The sequence below is a fragment of the Oreochromis niloticus genome, linkage group LG10, assembly GCF_001858045.2.
Source record: "Oreochromis niloticus isolate F11D_XX linkage group LG10, O_niloticus_UMD_NMBU, whole genome shotgun sequence".
Taxonomy (NCBI): domain Eukaryota; kingdom Metazoa; phylum Chordata; class Actinopteri; order Cichliformes; family Cichlidae; genus Oreochromis; species Oreochromis niloticus.
The window spans coordinates 21,961,512-21,980,767 of record NC_031975.2 but is presented as its reverse complement, the minus strand read 5'-3'; the positions used below and the strand labels follow the sequence as shown (position 1 = coordinate 21,980,767).

At 39.3% G+C, this 19,256-nt stretch overlaps 1 protein-coding gene across 2 annotated transcripts in view; it reads right to left on the bottom strand.

The window, feature by feature from the left end:
• acsl6 (acyl-CoA synthetase long chain family member 6) overlaps positions 1-19,256 on the bottom strand; it is a 35,546-nt gene that overhangs the window by 5,153 nt on the left and 11,137 nt on the right. For both annotated transcript variants that reach the window (XM_019364017.2, XM_003451385.5), the window contains 14 exons: positions 16,387-16,607; positions 14,959-15,073; positions 13,365-13,429; positions 10,821-10,922; positions 10,565-10,664; positions 9,786-9,964; positions 8,663-8,695; positions 7,161-7,212; positions 5,471-5,544; positions 5,188-5,265; positions 2,422-2,556; positions 1,871-2,005; positions 1,058-1,153; positions 822-894 (listed from right to left, as the gene is read on the bottom strand). In XM_019364017.2, coding sequence (XP_019219562.1) covers positions 822-894; positions 1,058-1,153; positions 1,871-2,005; positions 2,422-2,556; positions 5,188-5,265; positions 5,471-5,544; positions 7,161-7,212; positions 8,663-8,695; positions 9,786-9,964; positions 10,565-10,664; positions 10,821-10,922; positions 13,365-13,429; positions 14,959-15,073; positions 16,387-16,590 — 1,441 coding nt within the window. In that variant the 5' untranslated portion in view covers positions 16,591-16,607. The remainder of the gene's footprint in view (positions 1-821; positions 895-1,057; positions 1,154-1,870; positions 2,006-2,421; positions 2,557-5,187; positions 5,266-5,470; positions 5,545-7,160; positions 7,213-8,662; positions 8,696-9,785; positions 9,965-10,564; positions 10,665-10,820; positions 10,923-13,364; positions 13,430-14,958; positions 15,074-16,386; positions 16,608-19,256) is intronic.

The window sequence follows — 19,256 nt, the reverse complement described above, 5'->3', positions numbered from 1 at the left end:
GTGTTGTACTGTTAAAAGGGAACAGTGTATATTTTTTATATCTATGAAAAACATCCAATTACTTTTGAACTAGGAAAACAAAATGAATAATTAAAATGAAAATCAACACTTTATTTCGCTTCAACTGTCTCTTAACTGCCTGCAGCAAATATATTTCTCTCTCAGAGAAAGATTCACATTATACTGAAGGAGACAGCCAATCAGAACAGAGCTTCACGCATATATGAATGCATAGAGTTTACTTGGAAAATACCTGCAATGCCTGGCTGCTGAAAATAACACAGCCACAATACACCCAATCTGGTGGGTAAAAACAGGTCTTTATAGGAGATATTGGGGTTTTATTTGAGCTTGTTGTTGTTGGAAATCACCTAAACTGGCAGTGTTAACCACTGCAATATGACCTAACATCTATTTCCTCCCTGTCTTGCTCGCAATTCCAGACTTGTTTTTTTTTTTTACCAGTACTGTCCTTGGCCGTTTCTTCCTCAGCCTCCCACACACTTTCAGCCTATGGTTTTTTTCACCTGAGTGCAAAACAGATACTCCTTGAGGGTCTGTGCCATCACATCAGCTCAAAACTGCACGCTCCCTCACAAAGTTTTAAGCTTTTTAACAGTGCCAAATAGTTGTGAAAGACTTGTAATTAGGGATCTATTTAGGCGTGGTTGTTGGTCGTTCTTTAAAATCATAACCCATTTTTAACACTTTAAGACCTTTGACCTGAGTCACGTAAACAGGTTTAGTGTTACAAAGACAGATAAGGATACATCTGTCTTGTGATCTGTCTTCTACATGCTTGCACAATCACTGTCGCCTACCTGGGGTCCAGTCTCCAGGTGTTGTGAAGGTGCAGCCAGCTGTGCACTCTGTCTGGCCATATGCCTCATACACCTGCACGCAGACACGTGATGTTGAAGCAAATGTAGATGTTAATTTGTGAATCAAAATCTGTAAAATTGCTGACAGCTAACAACTTGAGAGTTGTAAAGTTATGATTAGGGTTAAGGGTTAAGACCTACTCTCATATCACAGGGGCACAGTTAATGGGTCTGACCTGACATCCTAGAGCTGCTCTGAGAAATCCCAGGACAGTGGGTGAGGTAGGAGCTGCTCCTGTTATAATCATCCTCAGCCTTCCTCCCAAGCTAGCCTGCAGAAACACATTGTAAATACAGAAGGGTCATTATTTTCTGTGTTAAAAATAAAACACAAAGCTTCACTGCACCAGTCCGGATGTGGTCACATTGACCTTCACACATGACCTGCGAAGAATGTGAGGACAAGAAGTCGGGACAAAGTTAGCCTTACTCCCATGTGCCACTTTGGACTTTTTACTTTTAAATTCACAGGAGTGTTACTTGCACACCTCAATAAACTGAGATTAAATCACTAGTGAGCTGGCAGGACAAAGACTGTTTGATTAAGTGCATGGCTAATGAAATGCAAACACAATCTCACCAACACACCTGAAGAAGCAGATTAGTTGAGATTTTAAGAGATTTTAATCAAGGACAGTTAAAATAAGTAGTAACAATAAGGGGAATGATTGACATTCAAGGTAAGTTGCATAACTAACACAAACACCAAGAGGCTTAAACGCAACAATGAAGTACGTCTGGATGTAAACCAGTCCTTCACTGCTACTTGTCCTGTTAACCTACTTGTTTATGATAGTTATGTAACTGATTTTTTCTTTAAAAACACACAGGAACATATATATAAATGTAGCTTTGATTTCAAAATGGATCATAATTCATTTTTTCACCACCACACTTATCATGTATAATGTGATGTAGCATGGCTATAAGAACAGCTGTAGAGTCTGTCCATAGTAGCACAGAGCTTAGGGGCAGGAAACACTGTTTACCTGAATCTTACTGAAGAAGATTTTGTCCCAGACGCTGTCACTGCGAATGATCCCGCTGCTGACTTCAGCACCTTTTCTCTTGGCAGCAAAGTTGAGCAGCCAACGCTTTAACGGGGTGTTTGCCTGGCTGAAAATCTGGTAACAAAGAGAAAACACACATTTCTTAGTGGAAGACAGGTCTGTCTCAGCTGATATAGCGGTTAAAACATGTCCAGCTATTTATGTAGATAATTAGCAAAATTATCTGCTAGCAAGAAATACCAACAACTGTACAATAGCCACCACTCACATTATTCCCCCTAATGGCTCTCTTTGAAATTTAGAGGTTCTAGGGTTGACCAGACTTGATTAACAGGTATATGCTGGAGAGTTAAAGGAAACTACATTTACATTTAAACTGTAAAATTTGCCACTTTAGGAGTTTGTTTTCCTGTTACAGGACCAAACATCTTTTCTAATTCTAAGTGGAATGGACAGGCTTTATTGCTTCAACACAATCAGAACTAAAGACAGCTTCAAACAAAAGCAGTCTTGGTATCTATTCATCTCACCTTGTCATACATGCGATTGAGCAGTCGAGGCACCACGGGGAAAATGGTCGGCCGCAGGGCCTTCATGTCATCTGGGAGGAGACGGATGTCGCCCTGATAAAACCCAATCCGTCCTCCATGACAGTACACCACAGACTGCAGACAGACATATATAACACTAAAACTGAGCAATGAACACTCCTAACTTTCTGATATCATTGCAGACAAAATACCAGCACTGAAAGTGGAGCCTTTAAATCATGAAATATTAAAAATAAAGTCACATTATTACCAATAAATAATGTTGGCAAACACTCATAAGGGAGATTTCTATAACATTTAATACTTCATTCGCCTAACTGTAATACAGATGATAACAGAAGCATCACTAATGGGTAAATTCTGATAAAAAAAACAACAAAAAAACTGGCCCTTGATGGGCACCCGTGTGAAATACTGGCTGTATCAGTCATCATACGTGTCGGAAGGCTCGTTTTTCCCACAGTCGCAACTCATTTAATGTCATTTAGCAAAAAGAGGAACCTCATAGCTTGCACGTTTATTTCGGTAGTGTTTTTACATTGTCATGCGCATGACCTTGCTCTCATTATGTCAGAACCTACGCGCAAACAAAGATCTACACACGTTGTATGATAAATATAATGTAGTAAAGACTGTAGTCGTGGAAGATTTTCATTTAGCTGAGTAAAAAAAAAAAAAATGCAAAATGGGTCCAAGGCATGTTCAGGCAACACCTCTGCAGAGGTCTTATCAGATAAATGTGTCTGAAGTATTAATGAAAAAGTGGTTGGTTGGGGGGAAAAATCGCACCCACGACTCACTTATGATTAGTCAGTGCTTACACAGCATCTTGCAGTTATAGTTGGTCTAAGTGGAGTTTTATCTTTTTTTTTCTGGCAGCTGCTCATTGTGAGTGAAATAGAAGTGTCACGCGTGATGTCATCGTTCCAGTAACTATGAGTCCAGATTGGACGAGGCGTGGAGAGATGATGGACAGCCTTGTTTTGTTTTATTTTGTTTCAAGTGGCTTTAAATAACTCGAGTTAATTTATTGTTATGTAACATTACAATCTGTATTAGTGCAGGTATGACTTCTTTGTGTTATCTCTAATATGTAATTAATTATAGTTAGCAGCAGAGAAAGTGACTCATTATGTAGTGAGGATTCACCTTTGGGTTCCAGAACTGTTCCTGAAGTGTTTGACAGAGAATTACTAAATGCTCAAGTTCATTTCGCAGTTCTTGTTCTCATGCGGCTACACCACCGCATGCTTCTTTCTAGATCATATGCAGATTGTGACACTTCCACAAACTGACTATCAACTCAGCGCGCCTCCTTTTGTTGTCAAACTGAAAAAAAAAAAGGGCACCACAAGTGGCTGCCTTCCGGTTTCTAAAGCCATCTAAGGACATGCAAAACACGGGGACCGCCTTGTGTTCTCTCTTTGACTGAGACTTCGCCAGCATCAGATATAGAGTTGTGTGTTTGTGTTTGTCTGCGACTGTTGAACTTGAGCTCTATTTTGTGATCTGATGCATTTGCTCTCTGGGAAGATTAGGTGGTTTCCTGTGTCTGAGTCTCACGCTGTCTACAAACATGCTGCTAGCAGCAGTTTACCAGACAGGTTCAACCTGATGCAACCTAACCGCTCACACATATGTGTAGCACAAAAATGATCTGAATTGAATCTACACATTTATTGCCCAACTTAATTTAGATTTGATCACCTTTTAATATTTGCTGTGAGGCTTAAAGATGGATCCAGAGTTACTAATGAGCAGCAGAGTTACTAATGAGCACACACTCAGAGCTTCTTAGTAAAGGGCCACACGTTACTGCCACTTTAACTCACTGAGGTCTACACTGTAAGTGCTCTCTTCGCTGTCAGCTTTTAGTTAGGGCCTGAACATAACATCTGGCAAATAACTGAAAGAGATGGCATAGAGAGCATAAAGGAAGCTATAGAGATTCTTGTAAGTAACATGTAAACCAACACCTAATTAAAAAAACACTCCTCATTTCTTGGCAGCAACATGCCCAAGGTTTCTTGTGGGAGATGTTCCTATTAAAAGCAAACCTCTAGACAGAGAAAGTATCCCAGTGGAAGGATGGGTGGAGATTCTTGGAAGGTATCTATACAAAAACTGTGACTAAAAATGAAAATGAAACTCTGTTTTTTCCACAGGCAGGAGACAGTGGGCTCTTTGTAAAGTTTACTGCAATACCCCACAGTGTTTGCCAGTCCTAACATTCTACAGAAACTCAGGTTTTGGGCTGCAACAACACAAATTCTGCCAAATATACCAGCTTATTTTGAAAATCTGCTCAGCTGTAGGGCAAAGGAGAAATGCCTGCAGGCTGCAGGGAAGCACTGCTTTTATAGTAAATCAGCTGTTTGACACATGCAGATGTTGTCTTTGAGTAACCTAACCTGATTACTGATTATCGAACCTTTTACAAATACAAATGAAGATTATCATCTGTGTGTGTGTGTTTCACTGGGCTAGGAAATGATGCAACGTGCCATCACTTGCCATAAAGTGCAGGAATGCCAATTTTTTTTGTAGAGATGGAAAGCAAAACTGATGACAGGGAAGGAAAAGTTAGGGTGGTTTCTTTCTCTTTTTTCCCCCTCCTACAGTAATTAGTGCCCACCTTCAGTGTCATACTTCCTACAGGACGTTCCCACCTCCTCCCCCACAAACATCCTTCAGCTCATTACTATCCCATTAGTGTGATTGCAAATGACAGTTTGGCAAATTTACCTCAATAAGTCTCTCAAACATGTGAGCCAGTGGCAGGAAGGAAATGAGGCAGTCGTCTTGGTTGGGGAAAATGACTTTCTGCAGGACACACAAGAGACACAGACAAATGAGTTAAAGATGCTATTTCGACACAGAAACTCGGATCTTCGAGAATTTGCGTGGACGAGAAAATGAACACATTGCAACCAGGCTAATAAATCACTGGGCAAAAGACCATACATGACTGGGGGATAGGTGTGAAACATTTCCTGAGCATAGGTTAAGAGACGAGAGGGTGACTCACATCTGTTACTTTAAGGAAGCCTGAGAAATCGGCTACCACGTTTCCATGGGTGAGCATGACTCCTTTTGGGTTTCCTGTGTAAGCAGAAGGAAAACAATCTATAATGAAATTGCCCAACAGATTTCACAACACATTTCCTCACTAAACTTTGGAGCACACAGTCATTCAAGTGAACACCAAAGGAATTCGACTTGGAAAGACAGACCTGGTTCAGCAGAATTTTATTCATGACTTGGAAGCCAGAAATGAGTCGTGTTAACACAGCATCTTTTACATTATGTTTTTAAACAGAATCCAGTATTATGAATATTGCAAAAACACGTGCCAGTCTGCACAAACCATGCATTTGCAATAAATTGCATGGTTTATTTCTAAAGCATATAGAAACAATTACATCACAGTTTCAACCTCAACTTCTCCTATTTTTTTCCTCCTGTCTTGGCAGTTCCTAACAAACACTGAAATAACAGTACTCTCTGTTACTGTAATGCCCTCTTAATCTTATTCTCATTCCCTGTCCTTCCTTCACGATTTTAAACTGAGTGGTTATTAGAAACTAAGGTTCCTCTTTCTGAGATGTCAGCTGACTCAAACAGCTGTTAGCAATCTTGTAGGCTCAATGCAGACTAGATGTCGCAACAGCGCGGGAGGGAATTCTCAAGAAATGGAGGGTGATGTGAGGAAAACGAATCCTCTGCTGGACTGCCTGCATGTGTTTGTCCTTATCGCCAGCAGGAGGCAGGATTTTCAACAGACCGTGAATGTGGGAGCTGCAACTTGCAATCTGACACTAGTGGGTCCTCACATGACCCTGTTTTTGTTCCCTCCTACTGTTGGTTTAAGTGGTCGATGGTGCTGTGGGGTGAAGCTTCTGAAAACGGAGCATTGTGGCCTAAGCCATGACATTTATGTAATGAAGGAGGTTGAGGAGGGGAACGAGTTAATGATTCTCTCACTACTGGATTATTGTGCTGCAGTGAAGAACCTGGGTTTACAGTAAATGATACAGTTCAAAGTAAAGTATGTAGAAATTGCACAACACGAGTTACAATAAACTGCACTGTGGACTGACTGTTTAATAACTTACCAGCATCATGTCTCCTGTACACCTTTCTCTTTAAGGCTTTGAAAACATCCCTGCTTTGAATAATTTTAGTGCTTAAAGTGTTTAAACAATACTCTGTGAAAGCATATGTTAAACATCTAAAGTTAGTTAGTTTAGGCATTTTGAAAGGCGAACACGGTTTTATTTTTATTATTATTATCCACGTGGCTTATAAGCAGCACCTAGCACTGTGAGTGCTTTTAATGTAAGCATTCTTGATCCCAGTTGGAACTGTCACACTCCTTATATTCACTAGAAGCAGTGGCATATGCTTTGCACTCAGTCAACATGGGATCGCTCTTAGAAAACACAAGACTTGTGGTTTATGTGTGAAAAACCTCCCTGCCGTGAAATAAGTCCAGACAGATGAACCTTGTTTGTTTGTTTTTTAACGGGAATGTTCGAAAAAGCGCTACATGTGACCTGCTGCTGCTTCTGGAGTCACTGGCCAACACAGTTTGGTGAGAATACAAATCCTATGTACTTCTTACTTAATAATGGAGTATTTTTTATATCACAAATTGCAAAAGTGACACATATCATGATATGATGTCATATTTCTGTAACATTAGAAACATTTACTACCTGTGGTTCCACTGGTGAAACACACAATAGACAAGTCATCTGGGGATGGTGGCTGTGAAGAAAAAAAAAAACACAACACTGTCAGATGACATGCAGGTTGTCATGAGATCAACTTCTACCTCTTGCAGCTTCCTCAACAGCAAGCTGAACCAATGCATGTGAGTCTAGAGAACAAAGATTTCCATATGTTTATCCTTTTTTTGTTTGGGTGGGGGGCTTTTTTGCCTTTGTGCACCCGGTAATTGCCCTCGGGGTGGATTCAAAGCCAGGTGCCCAGCCCTTTACGGCATCTGATTTGAATAGTCAACCCAGTTGAGCCGTCACTCTCTCTCATTTTGAACAAAAGGCAAAAACTAGCTTGACTGGTCAATACCTTTTAGCCAGAGGGCTGGTGCTTGCGTGTCAGTGTTCAAATTTTTACCTGTCAACACTAAGTAAATGAAAAGCTGTCAGAGCTGTTATGATACAGACACAGACACATCCAACAAAAATAGGTTGCTTTCTTCTTGTGTTCATATGTGAACATCTGACAGGCTCAAGTACAGTTAATCCAAAGGAGATCACGTGATATTTTGTGGTTCCACTCAACCCAGTTGCGCCCTCACTCTCTCTGACAGTTATATATTATACTAAAAACAGGCATGAACTTCACTTGTAATCAAAATAATTTTAGCCTCAGTTTCGTTTAAGTTACATAAAACGAGATGCTTGAACAACGCAGAAGGTGATTAAAAACAATTCATGCTGTTTGGAAGTTCTTTGTTTTTGTTTTTTAAGCAGTTCCTGGTCACTGCAGGTTTTTAGGCAGCTTTGGTAGAGGCTGGTGAGCTGCCAACTTTGTTTTTGGGGAATTCAGAGTTGTTTTGATTGGGGAAAGTGTTAATTTGGCATAATGTTTGTACATTTAAGAATACTGGCTAACGAGACTTCGATAACAATATTTACTGTGCTCACAAGGCCTTGGGAAGTGAACTGGGCTGATACGGCCATAGCGCGCAATCATCATGTGATGCTCGCCAAGCTTCTTAAAAGTTGAAGGAGCTTGGAAAGAAAAGTGTCTGGACTTCTTTAAGTTGCTTGAAGACGTTTCACCTCTCATCTGGAAGCTTCTTCAGTTCTAGGGTCAAATTCACACACTGGTGGAGGCAAGCTACATTGTAGCCATAGCCACCCTGGGGCGCACTGACAGAGGCGAGGCTGCCGAACACTGGTGCCACCGGGCCCTCTGACCACCACCAGTAGGCAACGGGTGAAGTGTCTTGCCCAAGGACACAAGGAAACTTCTTCAGTTCTAGGGTCAAAATGGTGGAGAGCCCCAGATTTAAGCCCTGTGGGAGTGTCCCCCCAAGAGGGACAAAGGACCCCCTAATGATCCTCTACCTAAGCACATGAGCCAAGGTGTGAAAACGGGTGTAGGCCACAATCAGCGAAGGTTTCGGGTGTACTCGCTATGTAACCTAGTCCCTCCCTATCATGTAAGTTATTGAAATAGTTGTACTTACTATAGGTTTTCTGTAGTGATCTCGACCCAGGGCCTGTAAATAAAAAATGTGAAAACAACTTTACATCACTGTATAATGCTCTTAAACATTATAGCTTTATTGTAATTCCTATAATATGGAATAATGTCTTTTGAGTTCTGTTGAGGAATTTTCTAAATCCAGGTTGCTACACTGTAAAAGAGCCTGCAGCAGTTATCACAATTAGGCTTAAGCCCCAAGCATTTGCAGCTGTGCATGGCTGAAAAGAAGGAAGTAATAATCATTGTGGGTCATACTGGTGTCAGGATATTTAAAACTATAGGTCATAGCTGTCAACCCTTATGCATTTCTATATGCTTTGTTGCTGAGTTTGTGATTGATACCATCAGCAGACTAGCTGCCATTCAGCCTTTTCGTTTCTTGTCACGCACCTAGTAAACCAGATCTGCTGGATGAGGACGACACAAACATTCGTGCTCTACATGAGACTGAGAATGAGATTACATTTTCAGAGACTGCGCTAACCTTCTGCAGCTCACGTACTGCATATTTTGCATGATTTATCATCTTGACAAAGCAAGGAATACAGCATCTATGATAAAATTCTCTTTGAGATTGACACCTTTGCTGTGCAGGATCTGTTTAACATGTCTGTTTATTATGGTTGAGCTAATGACACCAAGACTAAGGCAGAATGAGGAGAGCAGTCAAATTATTGTTTGTGCACATATCACACCCATCACACTGATAACAGCACACGACAGTCCATTTAACTATAGAGCTGTGTAATTTCCAGTTGATCCGTAGAATGTGTGCAAAAGATGAGCAGATAAACACATTGCCCAGTGTGTGTTGACTACATCTAAACATCAGTTTGCTTTGATTGTTGGCACATGACATTTCTGACATTACAGTGACTATGTGGCTGAGACCTATGACTGTTACCAATATATATATATATATATATATATATATATATATATATATATGTATATATATATATATATATATATATATATATATATATATATATATATATATATATATATGATGGATATATAATAGATCAGCACTATTCAGCCTAAAACTTGACATACATATGGTGTGCTGTCTCACAGGCATACCAAAGTCCTACATGTCTTACCTCCACTTCTTTCATGGCCTGCACATGGACACCGCAGCCCTTGCCTTGCTCCACGAGGTCAGAGTCAAAGGCGTCCATCAGGATGACTCTTCGCAGGCCGGGGGTCTCCTTCCGCTCCACATTCTCTAAAAGCACCCGAGCTTTGTCCATTTTGTCACAGATGACTGTGGAGATGTCAGCTGAAATGACACAAGCACACAAGAGCACACGCTCCCTTGTGTGAACATCATCAAAGTAAGAAATAAAAAGGAACACAAACAAATGTGGAGTTGGAAATCAGTTGGAATTTGGTCACATTTCGAATTTACAAGGGTTTAAAGTAAAATAATCCCGTTAATCGATTTTAGAGCTATCATTTGGGTCGCTGTAAAATCTTGAATACATATGTTATTTTTAAAGTTACGATGATTTTACTGTTCGATACATTCTTTTCTTTTTCCAAGCACTAGCTTTTACACCACATGAAATTCCTATCATCTGTTCCTTTGCAACAGAATTACTTATTGTTACAATTACCAAATGTTTTAATGACACATTAGCTTAAATCCAGGAAGCAGCACTGTGCATGAAGGTGACAAAGATGCAGTCAGCCACCAGTGAGGGGAGCTCTACGGCTTACACTGATACAAGTTCCTGTTTAAAAAATCCACACACACATGCTCTAATATGTCTCACAATGCCCCACAATTATTAACCTGCAGACTGACAGCTGTTAAATTTACATTTCCTGCTCAAAGCTTGGGAAGTCATTACAGTCTTTGTCATGTTTGTGTTCTTACCAGTGTTTATGATGAACCGTATAGCATCTTGGCCAAGCGTGTCATAAAGGGGAACCACCACCATAGAGTATGTGTAGCAAGCCAGCTCTGAGATGATCCACTACAGTCAAACAGAACAAAAATACAAATAAATGAATAAAATCTGAGGTCGGACTTTATCCTGCACTTGAAAACCTCAATAACTTTAAGTTCATATACTTAAAATTAGGGCTACATGCATATTAGACAAAGATTGAGCAAAAAGAGTGCTGGTTACCTCGGGTCTGTTCTGAGCGAACACCCCTATGAACTGGTTTGGATTGGGCTGGCAACCCTGGTGCAGAAGGCCTGAGCCCAGATGCTCTGCCCGGGCTGTCACCTATTCAGTCGAAGAAAAAAAAATGTGAGAACTGATTGAACCAAGTGGAAAAAAAACATACAAATCCTGAGCTAATCTCCCAAGTGAAGAAAAAAACAACAACTTTAGATTTTTGAAAAACCTTTGCTCAGTTTCTGGTAGTATTGTGCAATTTAGCTAAATAAAAGGACCTCTAATTTTGGATAAAAGGGAGACCCAACCTTGTGTTAGTCATCTTTTTTTTAAACTTTCTTCAGTTTGAGAGATTTAAGCCCATTTTAGAAACATTTTAAAGAAATATTCTGCTGTGTATTCTGATGATTCACATTGTACAAATTACTGTGATTGTGAAAGACATCACAGAAAACTGGGATTAATACAGCTGTGGAAACTTGCATAATAACACACATGATTTCATGTTTCAGCAAAGGTCTAAGGCAAACCTAATTTTCCATTCTGGAAAAAAAAAAAAAATCACAGTGCTTTTTAAGTCTCTCAATGAGTCTGTAAGACAAGTCCAGATTTGCCTGGCTGACTTCCTGGGAATTGGAGTGAATGAAAAAAAAAGAAAGAAAAAAATTCCACCCACTTTTCTCTTGTACAATACGATGATGTCACAGATAAACAGGGTGTCGTATATCTCATGCCTGTTGTAAATTTTGACATCGCTTTTAATAGAAAATTCCCTCCAGCTACCAGCATTACTTCAGTGACTTTCCAAGAGAGTGTCAGTTTGTCTCTTGTGCTCACAGATTTGTTGGAACCTGAAACTGGTTTACTGGGTGATGGGAAGTTTTCAGTTATTCTGCATTTAATAACTATTTCCACATGTCTCGCCAACTGTGCTGCAATCATTGGCATATCTAAGACACACACAAACACACACATAGAAGCGCAGAAGGTGGTGGAACTGTAATTATTATATACAAACCAGTGCTCATACATGGCCCTGAAGATCCGGCTGAAATCAGCCAGTATAATACAAGTGACCAAGACTTTGTAGTTAATACATTCCCTTTTTCCCCCAGTCAGTTGGTTGATTTTATATTTATAATAAATAATATCATACCCTTGTATAGCTATCTATATCCATCTTGGTCCGCAGTCATGACATAAGTGATTATATCTCCCACTCTTGGAACTATCATGTGGCATGGGAGACTGAAATTTTACAATATACAGGACTGGCTGTGGAAAAACGTCTCTACTGCTTACATAAACATGGAATAAATAGAGGAATGTAATTTTTTTGTTGTTTATGAAAGAAATTAATGAGTAGAATAAAAACTGATTAACTGGTAACCTTGTATCTAATTTTACTGGCAAAAAACAAAGATCCAAAACACAACTCCCAGTCGTATTCTTCTTTGTTAGTGTCATGACAAAGTGGGACAAAAATAGTTTAGTTATTTAATTTTTCATATATGTATATATATATATATATATATATATATAAGTTAAAGCTGTGTATCCAGTTAGCAAGCAGTCAGAGTATAAGAAGTCAATAAAGCGACGTGCTGCTTTTGAAGTGGTGAGCTATTTCACATCGGCGGCCAATCACACCTTACACCCCAGCCAATAATGTACTCTGCATTTCAGGTCTTCCGGATATAATCATACTTGTATTTTTAGATTGTTTCTGTGTGTCTGCATTAAGTATGTGAATTGAAACCTCACCTTCAGAGACAAAGTCTTTAGCTGTGTTGAACAGTAATATTCTTATTCAGCAACTCATACAAACAACAATAGCACCTCTGCAAAGTAGCTTGCAGTTTTCATGTGTGCTGTGCAACTCTTGCAGGATGGAAGGTGAACGGCAGTTATAGAGTCAGTCCGCTCTAGCAGGATAGCATCAGTCCTTTCTCTTAACCACTTAGCCAACTTAGGGTGGCAGACATGATAGTGATCTGATCTGAAAAATGCCAGTTAACATCAGACGAAGTAAGTCACAGTGCGGGATCTATTCTTCGATTTATAGCAGTACTTGCCTATAGCACATATAAAGTAGAAGTGTTGTTTAGCCCAGACATTATCTATATATAGCAATGTTTGCAGACTGCAGTTATTTAGTAGCGCTCTTGATGGTGCCAAATTTGGTTTTAAGGCAGAGCGGGTGCTACAGAGTCTCTGCAGTGCAAATGCTGCAAACGTCATCTGACTGTAGTCTTACACTGGCACATGACAGACTAGTCTGCACAGTTTATACTGTAGTCAATCAAATGCCATTACAAAGACTGTAATGATTATGTTTGGCATTTATCAGAAGTGTGAGATGCAGAAAATCATGTTTGAGCAGCTATAATATATGAAATAGTTCCTATAAATGTTGCTTTATCAGAAGTCTGGAAGCATTTTGTAGCATAAGGATTTGGTACTTTTCTCCTTTGAAGGGTCACCCTGTTTTATTCTCCTCTCAGCTGTTGTTGTTACAGGGAAAAAACATGTCCCCTGAAAGGCACAAACCTCCTTATAGGACATCCATTTGTAAGGTTGGTTGGGGAGTCGTGAGCCTAAGCAAGGTCCATCACCTGTTGGACGCAGAAAGGAGACAAAAAAATGATTAACTTATGTGACTGGACGCAAACGTCATTAAGAATTTTAAATCTAATAGTAATTTACACACCTCAGGTTCACACCAAGGTGAAAATAACCCTTTCTTATGCAGAAATAATTTCGAGCACACACATTCTGTAGACATAGATATATATATGAAAACCTGATGATTTTTAAGTTTTGTTTTTTCTCTTGTTATTTCAATTACATTTGCATGTTCGAAATAAAATTCTATCTAATTCTCTAATCTCTGAAATAGTTGTGAAATACACAGACTGCTTGACTATCACTGCCTTAGACAAACTAAAACAATTCATTTCTACTTCAGCCCAACTGATGTCATTTTGTTGTGGCTGTACGATCTGGCAGGTGTGGTTTGAGCAATATCTCTGCATTGTGAGTCACTCACTTATGTGTCTTAAACTTGCTGGCCATGAGCTGTGACACTGTTACCGTTAGCAACGCTAGCCATCACCTTGGCAACCAGAGGATTCATTTTATCTCCAGTAGTAGAGAAACACTATGATTGGAGGTTTTACAATCAGACCACTGCATTGTCACGCTGTGCTGTCTGTATCACACCTCTGTGTGTTCGCTGGTGTGGGAAATTTTTACTGCAAGTCTAGCAGCTTGAAAACTGTTTGAGTTCAGACGAGATAACTGTATTTCTATTCTTACATTTATAGCCTGCTTTATGTTGTACTGTAGTATGCTACAGATGTTTATTTCATCAGGGTCTCTGGAAGGCTAAAACCCCAAACCAGGTTTTGTATATTGGGCAAATGGAAATCTAATATTGTAATAAGATTAGATAATTTAAAATTATGTTGTAATCAATGTGAAAACAGTGCCAAAACAAAACATCTATTTCCTTGTGAGAGCTGTGAGAGCTCATTGCTCTGCTTTGAGGTTTTAAATATTCATTAACGTCTCACAGTCACAGCTCGTGTTTAGGTTTATTATGTTTTTGTTTAAAGTAACACGATACTAATAACACAAAAATAGGGAGACTTTTTGGGCAGTGTGAAAATCTGAGATTATGACAGTCTGTGTTACACACTGTGAAATGCATATGGACATATTCTTCATAGTCTTTTTAAAGAGTCCTTGGGTATTTGAAAGACACTTTACAAATTTTATAGGATTAGTAAATACAAGTACAACAGAAAGGGATGAATGACACTAATATAGCTACATGTGGTATTTAGGGAGATTACATGTTTTAACCGTTTTAACCACTTCTATCATCTGCATTACTTGTTATTAAACCCGTGGTTTATAAAATGTACATGAGAACATGAATGAAAAAAAGACGTATGACTCTTTATGAGAAAAGCTGAGCAACTCTAGAGGAACAGAGGCTACATTGAAGTCTGAAGCACTTTGAGTGGTCATTAAGGGTACAAAACCTTTATGTAAAGGCCAATCTGCAAGTGCCAGTCCAGTAACGCTCCAGCTCTCTCCAGCTTTGTGTATTAATTTTTCCACTTCACATCCTACCCACCAGATATATGCAGGCCTCTCTGGAAAACCTCATACATGGTCTTGGCGTCATCATGGTAATGAGTCAGCAGCTTGGAGGGGTCACCCATCATAGACCTGCGACCCCCATCTTCATGCTGATGCACAGAGAAAGAGCGACAGACAAAGAAAACAGTGCAACACCATCAGTCATTTTTATGGCTTTTTCTTCCCTCTAAATTCTGAGGGTATAAGATCTAATTTTTCTCCCTTGTAAAAACACTGTCAAATAGATACCCGAGCGTGGAGGAGTTTAGGAAGAAATTTGTCTAACTTTCCCTCTAAGTGGTAATCCATCTCTTTTGTCAGCTAACAAATGCCTTTAAAAATATGCGAGCTGCTAAGCTTCCTCTGTGTTTAGACTGCAGACACATTCTGGATGAATAGAGCTCATTCCCATAAAGAAAACAACCGTAGATGCAAATTCCACTTTGTAAATGAGTCATTTAGGCTGAAAGGACTGAGCAGATTAGGCAGCCAGCACTCAAGACATACTGTACACTACATGCTTGTACTGTGGTTTGTGTCACGTATACATACATATATCTAGCTAGCTAGCTAGCTATATATATATACATATATATATATATGTCTATGTAAAAAGAGAAAACAAGCCTCTTGAGGTTTCACATTACACTACAACATGATGCCGCCGGGTAAGGCTGGTATTCGGAGGCCTGTGGTGCAAAGTATGGGTGAAAAACCAAGTGTTTGGTTTCACTGGTATGGTGGTTAGTTTAAACCAGTAAAAGGGTTTAAATTAAGGGCACAATTTTCCCATAGCGCCTCAGTATTAACTAAAAGTCAAGTAGAAGTAGAATTTGTTGGTTGCTCTGTCTTTTAGCTCTCTATTTCCCAAATACAGGAAGTTGCGTAGTGTATGCTTGTGAGGGATTGTGTTTCAATCAAAACAATAAAAACCACACATCTGCTAAAAGCTACAATACGAGAGAATTTGGCATATTATGGAAACTGTTACAGTAACAAGGCATGAAAGGCTACTTTCGATGTTTGATTTTGCTTACATTTGTACTACTGTGGTGTCCATTACTGCCTGTTATTAGAAAAGAAGAGGAGGAGATCAGATGGGCATCTGTCGTAACGAGCTTCGGATGCTTAGAATAACCTGACAGGTATAAGCTAGGGCAAAGAAAACAAAAATACTAGGCTTTATTGTTGCACATAAAGCCTAGTGTCATCACTGCCTGCTAACAATTGAAGGTGACCTACATGAGTGCATTAAAAAAAAACAAAAGAAAATCCACAAAGAGTACTGATTGACCCCATTTTACTGTGAAGGACTAGACTAACATGAAAAATACCTACTTCTTGTGCCTGAATGTCCAAACATGTCTGTGTCACGAATGCGAGTCCAGCACTTAATGCTTTTATGCATCTGTGATTATCTCACCGGCACTTCCTCAGACTGGTGCAGAAGGCTGCAGGGGGGTTTGATGGGACGGGGTCTGGTGGCTAACCAGTACGCCAGCACAGCTGTCAGAGCGCCGATGCCCACAAGCGTGGAGGTCGGCAGGGAGCGGAAGAACTGACCGAGCTCGTCCATCTCCGGTATCCTCAGGCCACTCATCATCTCCTGGGCCTGCATCTTCTCCATCAGGGTGGAACTCAGCTCTGCAGAGGGGACAAGGCAGTCTTTTACTAATGATTTCTTACGATGCCTTTCAAACCATTATTCATTTTTCTTAAATACTACTTGCTAAGGAGGAGGGTAAATCAATACTTTACTCAATGTTTGGTGGGATAGATTCAACTAGATTTGGCAAGAGGTGTAGTTCCCCTGGAATCAAAGTAATTTTACTGTATTTTAGCTGAAATTATGTATAATTACCTACAAATCCTTGCTGGTCGATATATTAAGTAATAATTAAAGAAAAATAAGTACGAAGAAATAATTATATTGTAAGTAGTAGCGTAATAGCGTGTAACTTCTGGTATTTTACAGGAAAGGTATAATTATACTGTAACTTTACGTAGTGTTTCACTTCCTGGAAGCGTTTGCAGTTAAATATAATTACATGCAATTTTAGGTAAAACACATTGAGATTGCCTGTAATCCTAGAGGAATCATACCCCTAATTATGGGCCATATAATAAAGTGCTACTGATTGTTTTCTTTATATGACATAAAATCATTGACAAATCATCAATCCTTAAAGCTGGATCTGGTGTTCTAGTGAAGGTTTATAAGAACTTAGAGGCTTTACTACTACTGCTGATAAATAACACATATTCTGACACTACATAAATCTTATTTATCAATGAATTACATTCTAAATCTCACTAATAAATCAAAAATGTTTGTATGTTTCATCCATCAATATCAGATTTGACAGGTGTATTGCTTTCAGAAAATCACATTTTTGGGCACTAATCCTTGTTGCTTGCTGGACTTTACCCATAAATTAGTGAAAAAGGCAAACAACACGCCAGCATGACCTCATATTTCTGTCTCAAGTCTCTTTCTTCTGCGTCCTCATAAAGATGTCAGCAGTTAATGTTGCTTATAGATAAACCTCCACTGACTGCAGTATCTCCTTGTCACATATAATAAAATATGCAAGCCGCTTTTTTAGTTTTTTGATTTTTTTTAAAGAAGGGATGGCACTTATGCTTTTTTTTTCATTGCATGTGAGGGAAACCCACATGTGCACTTTGCACACAGAATCTCTGTGCTTCAAGGAAAAAAGGAAGAAGGATTAAAGCAGACAAAACCACTGTCTGGTAGCTGTTAGCAGTCTGCAGCAACAAGCATAAAAATTAAAGACGTGTAAAATACTTAATCTTTCACTTCCACAGTCAAGCTCTGAAGCTAAATATATATTTTTTTCATTTTGCTTTGTTTCTTCTTATTATTCGTCTTCTCCATGTCTCTATGGTCTTTTTGAAACATTAAAACCCCTGTTGCCATAAAAAACAAATTTTTGGAAAATTTCCCGTGTTTAAGTATACTCTCGGGCTTAATGTGAGGTCAAATGCCAGTTTATTAATGAATCTCTATATAATATCTATTCAGTTACCTGAGACCAAATAGGAGTATTTATTTTTCAGATTAAATAAAGGTCTTGTGAATCACAGCCTTTCAAGCACGCATAAAACTACAAATTTTATTGAGTGCTAGGTCTAGACTTTTTCCTATTTCACATAACAGTTCACATTTCATGCCGCTGAAAAGAAAGCCTTGCTCAGGAGGTGATCATGTAAGCTCTTTAACAACTTTACATGTGAACCAGCTTCCTAAGATGAAGACTGAGACATTTAAAACACAACTAGAAAATTAATCCCTCCCACTAATTTCTCAGACTTATTTCCATCACTTTATGACAGGTCGTTGTGGGTATACGTGGGCATATTTGACCTCGCTACTCCTTCACCAAAGCGAAATGACCTGAAACACTTAATTTATACTCAAAAGCTGGTGTTTGAGGGGTCTCACCCCCACATTTCTCATTTTTACTGTAAAAGAAGGCCAGCAGAGATTATCTATACTGATGACTAGAAAGGACAGCGGTTAAACCGTAGTGGAATAGTAGCACAGTCATACACACACACACACACACATATCAAGAAATGCATAATGTATCCAAGGGGGCGTCTGGCTGTAGTGCTGAGTGGGGTGGGGGTTTCCTTCCCCTGGGACATGAGTCAGAGACAGCACCATCTGATCTAATGAACTGTCGGAGCAGTGCCACAATTCACAGCCAATCAGACTCACTTCCTGTCTCCTCTCACTGTCTGTCTGTCTGTCTCTCTCATGCATGTCTCTCTCCCGACATGCATGCACAGACGCAAACACCAACAGACATTGAAGCTGATAAGTATAAATACATCAGGTCGTGGGAACGCGGACTTCCTCATTCACCTGTCATTTTAGAGCGGAACCACTATTCTGTGCACTAAACTACTAAAGTGAGGCAGAATCACATGAACCCACGCCAGGCTTTAAAACTTTCCAAAAATTAGCTGAATTTAGAAGACATAAAATAACTACCATCTTTTTCTATTTATCCAAAATAGTGAAAATACAAAGGGAGAAAAGTAAATAATGGGCTTATTGTATCTGGCCACATGATCCTGACACTATCCCCTGAATAGCCTGACTTGAGAGTGCTTTTTAAAAACCTCGTCTACACTGGAGGGTACACAGTACAGATTAGGAAGCAATTAATCTTTTATCTATTTCCGTAAATTTAAATGTAAGAAAAAAAATGCATGAATCAGCCAAATATCCACTTAGTGTTTGCATTACTGCATAATGCACAT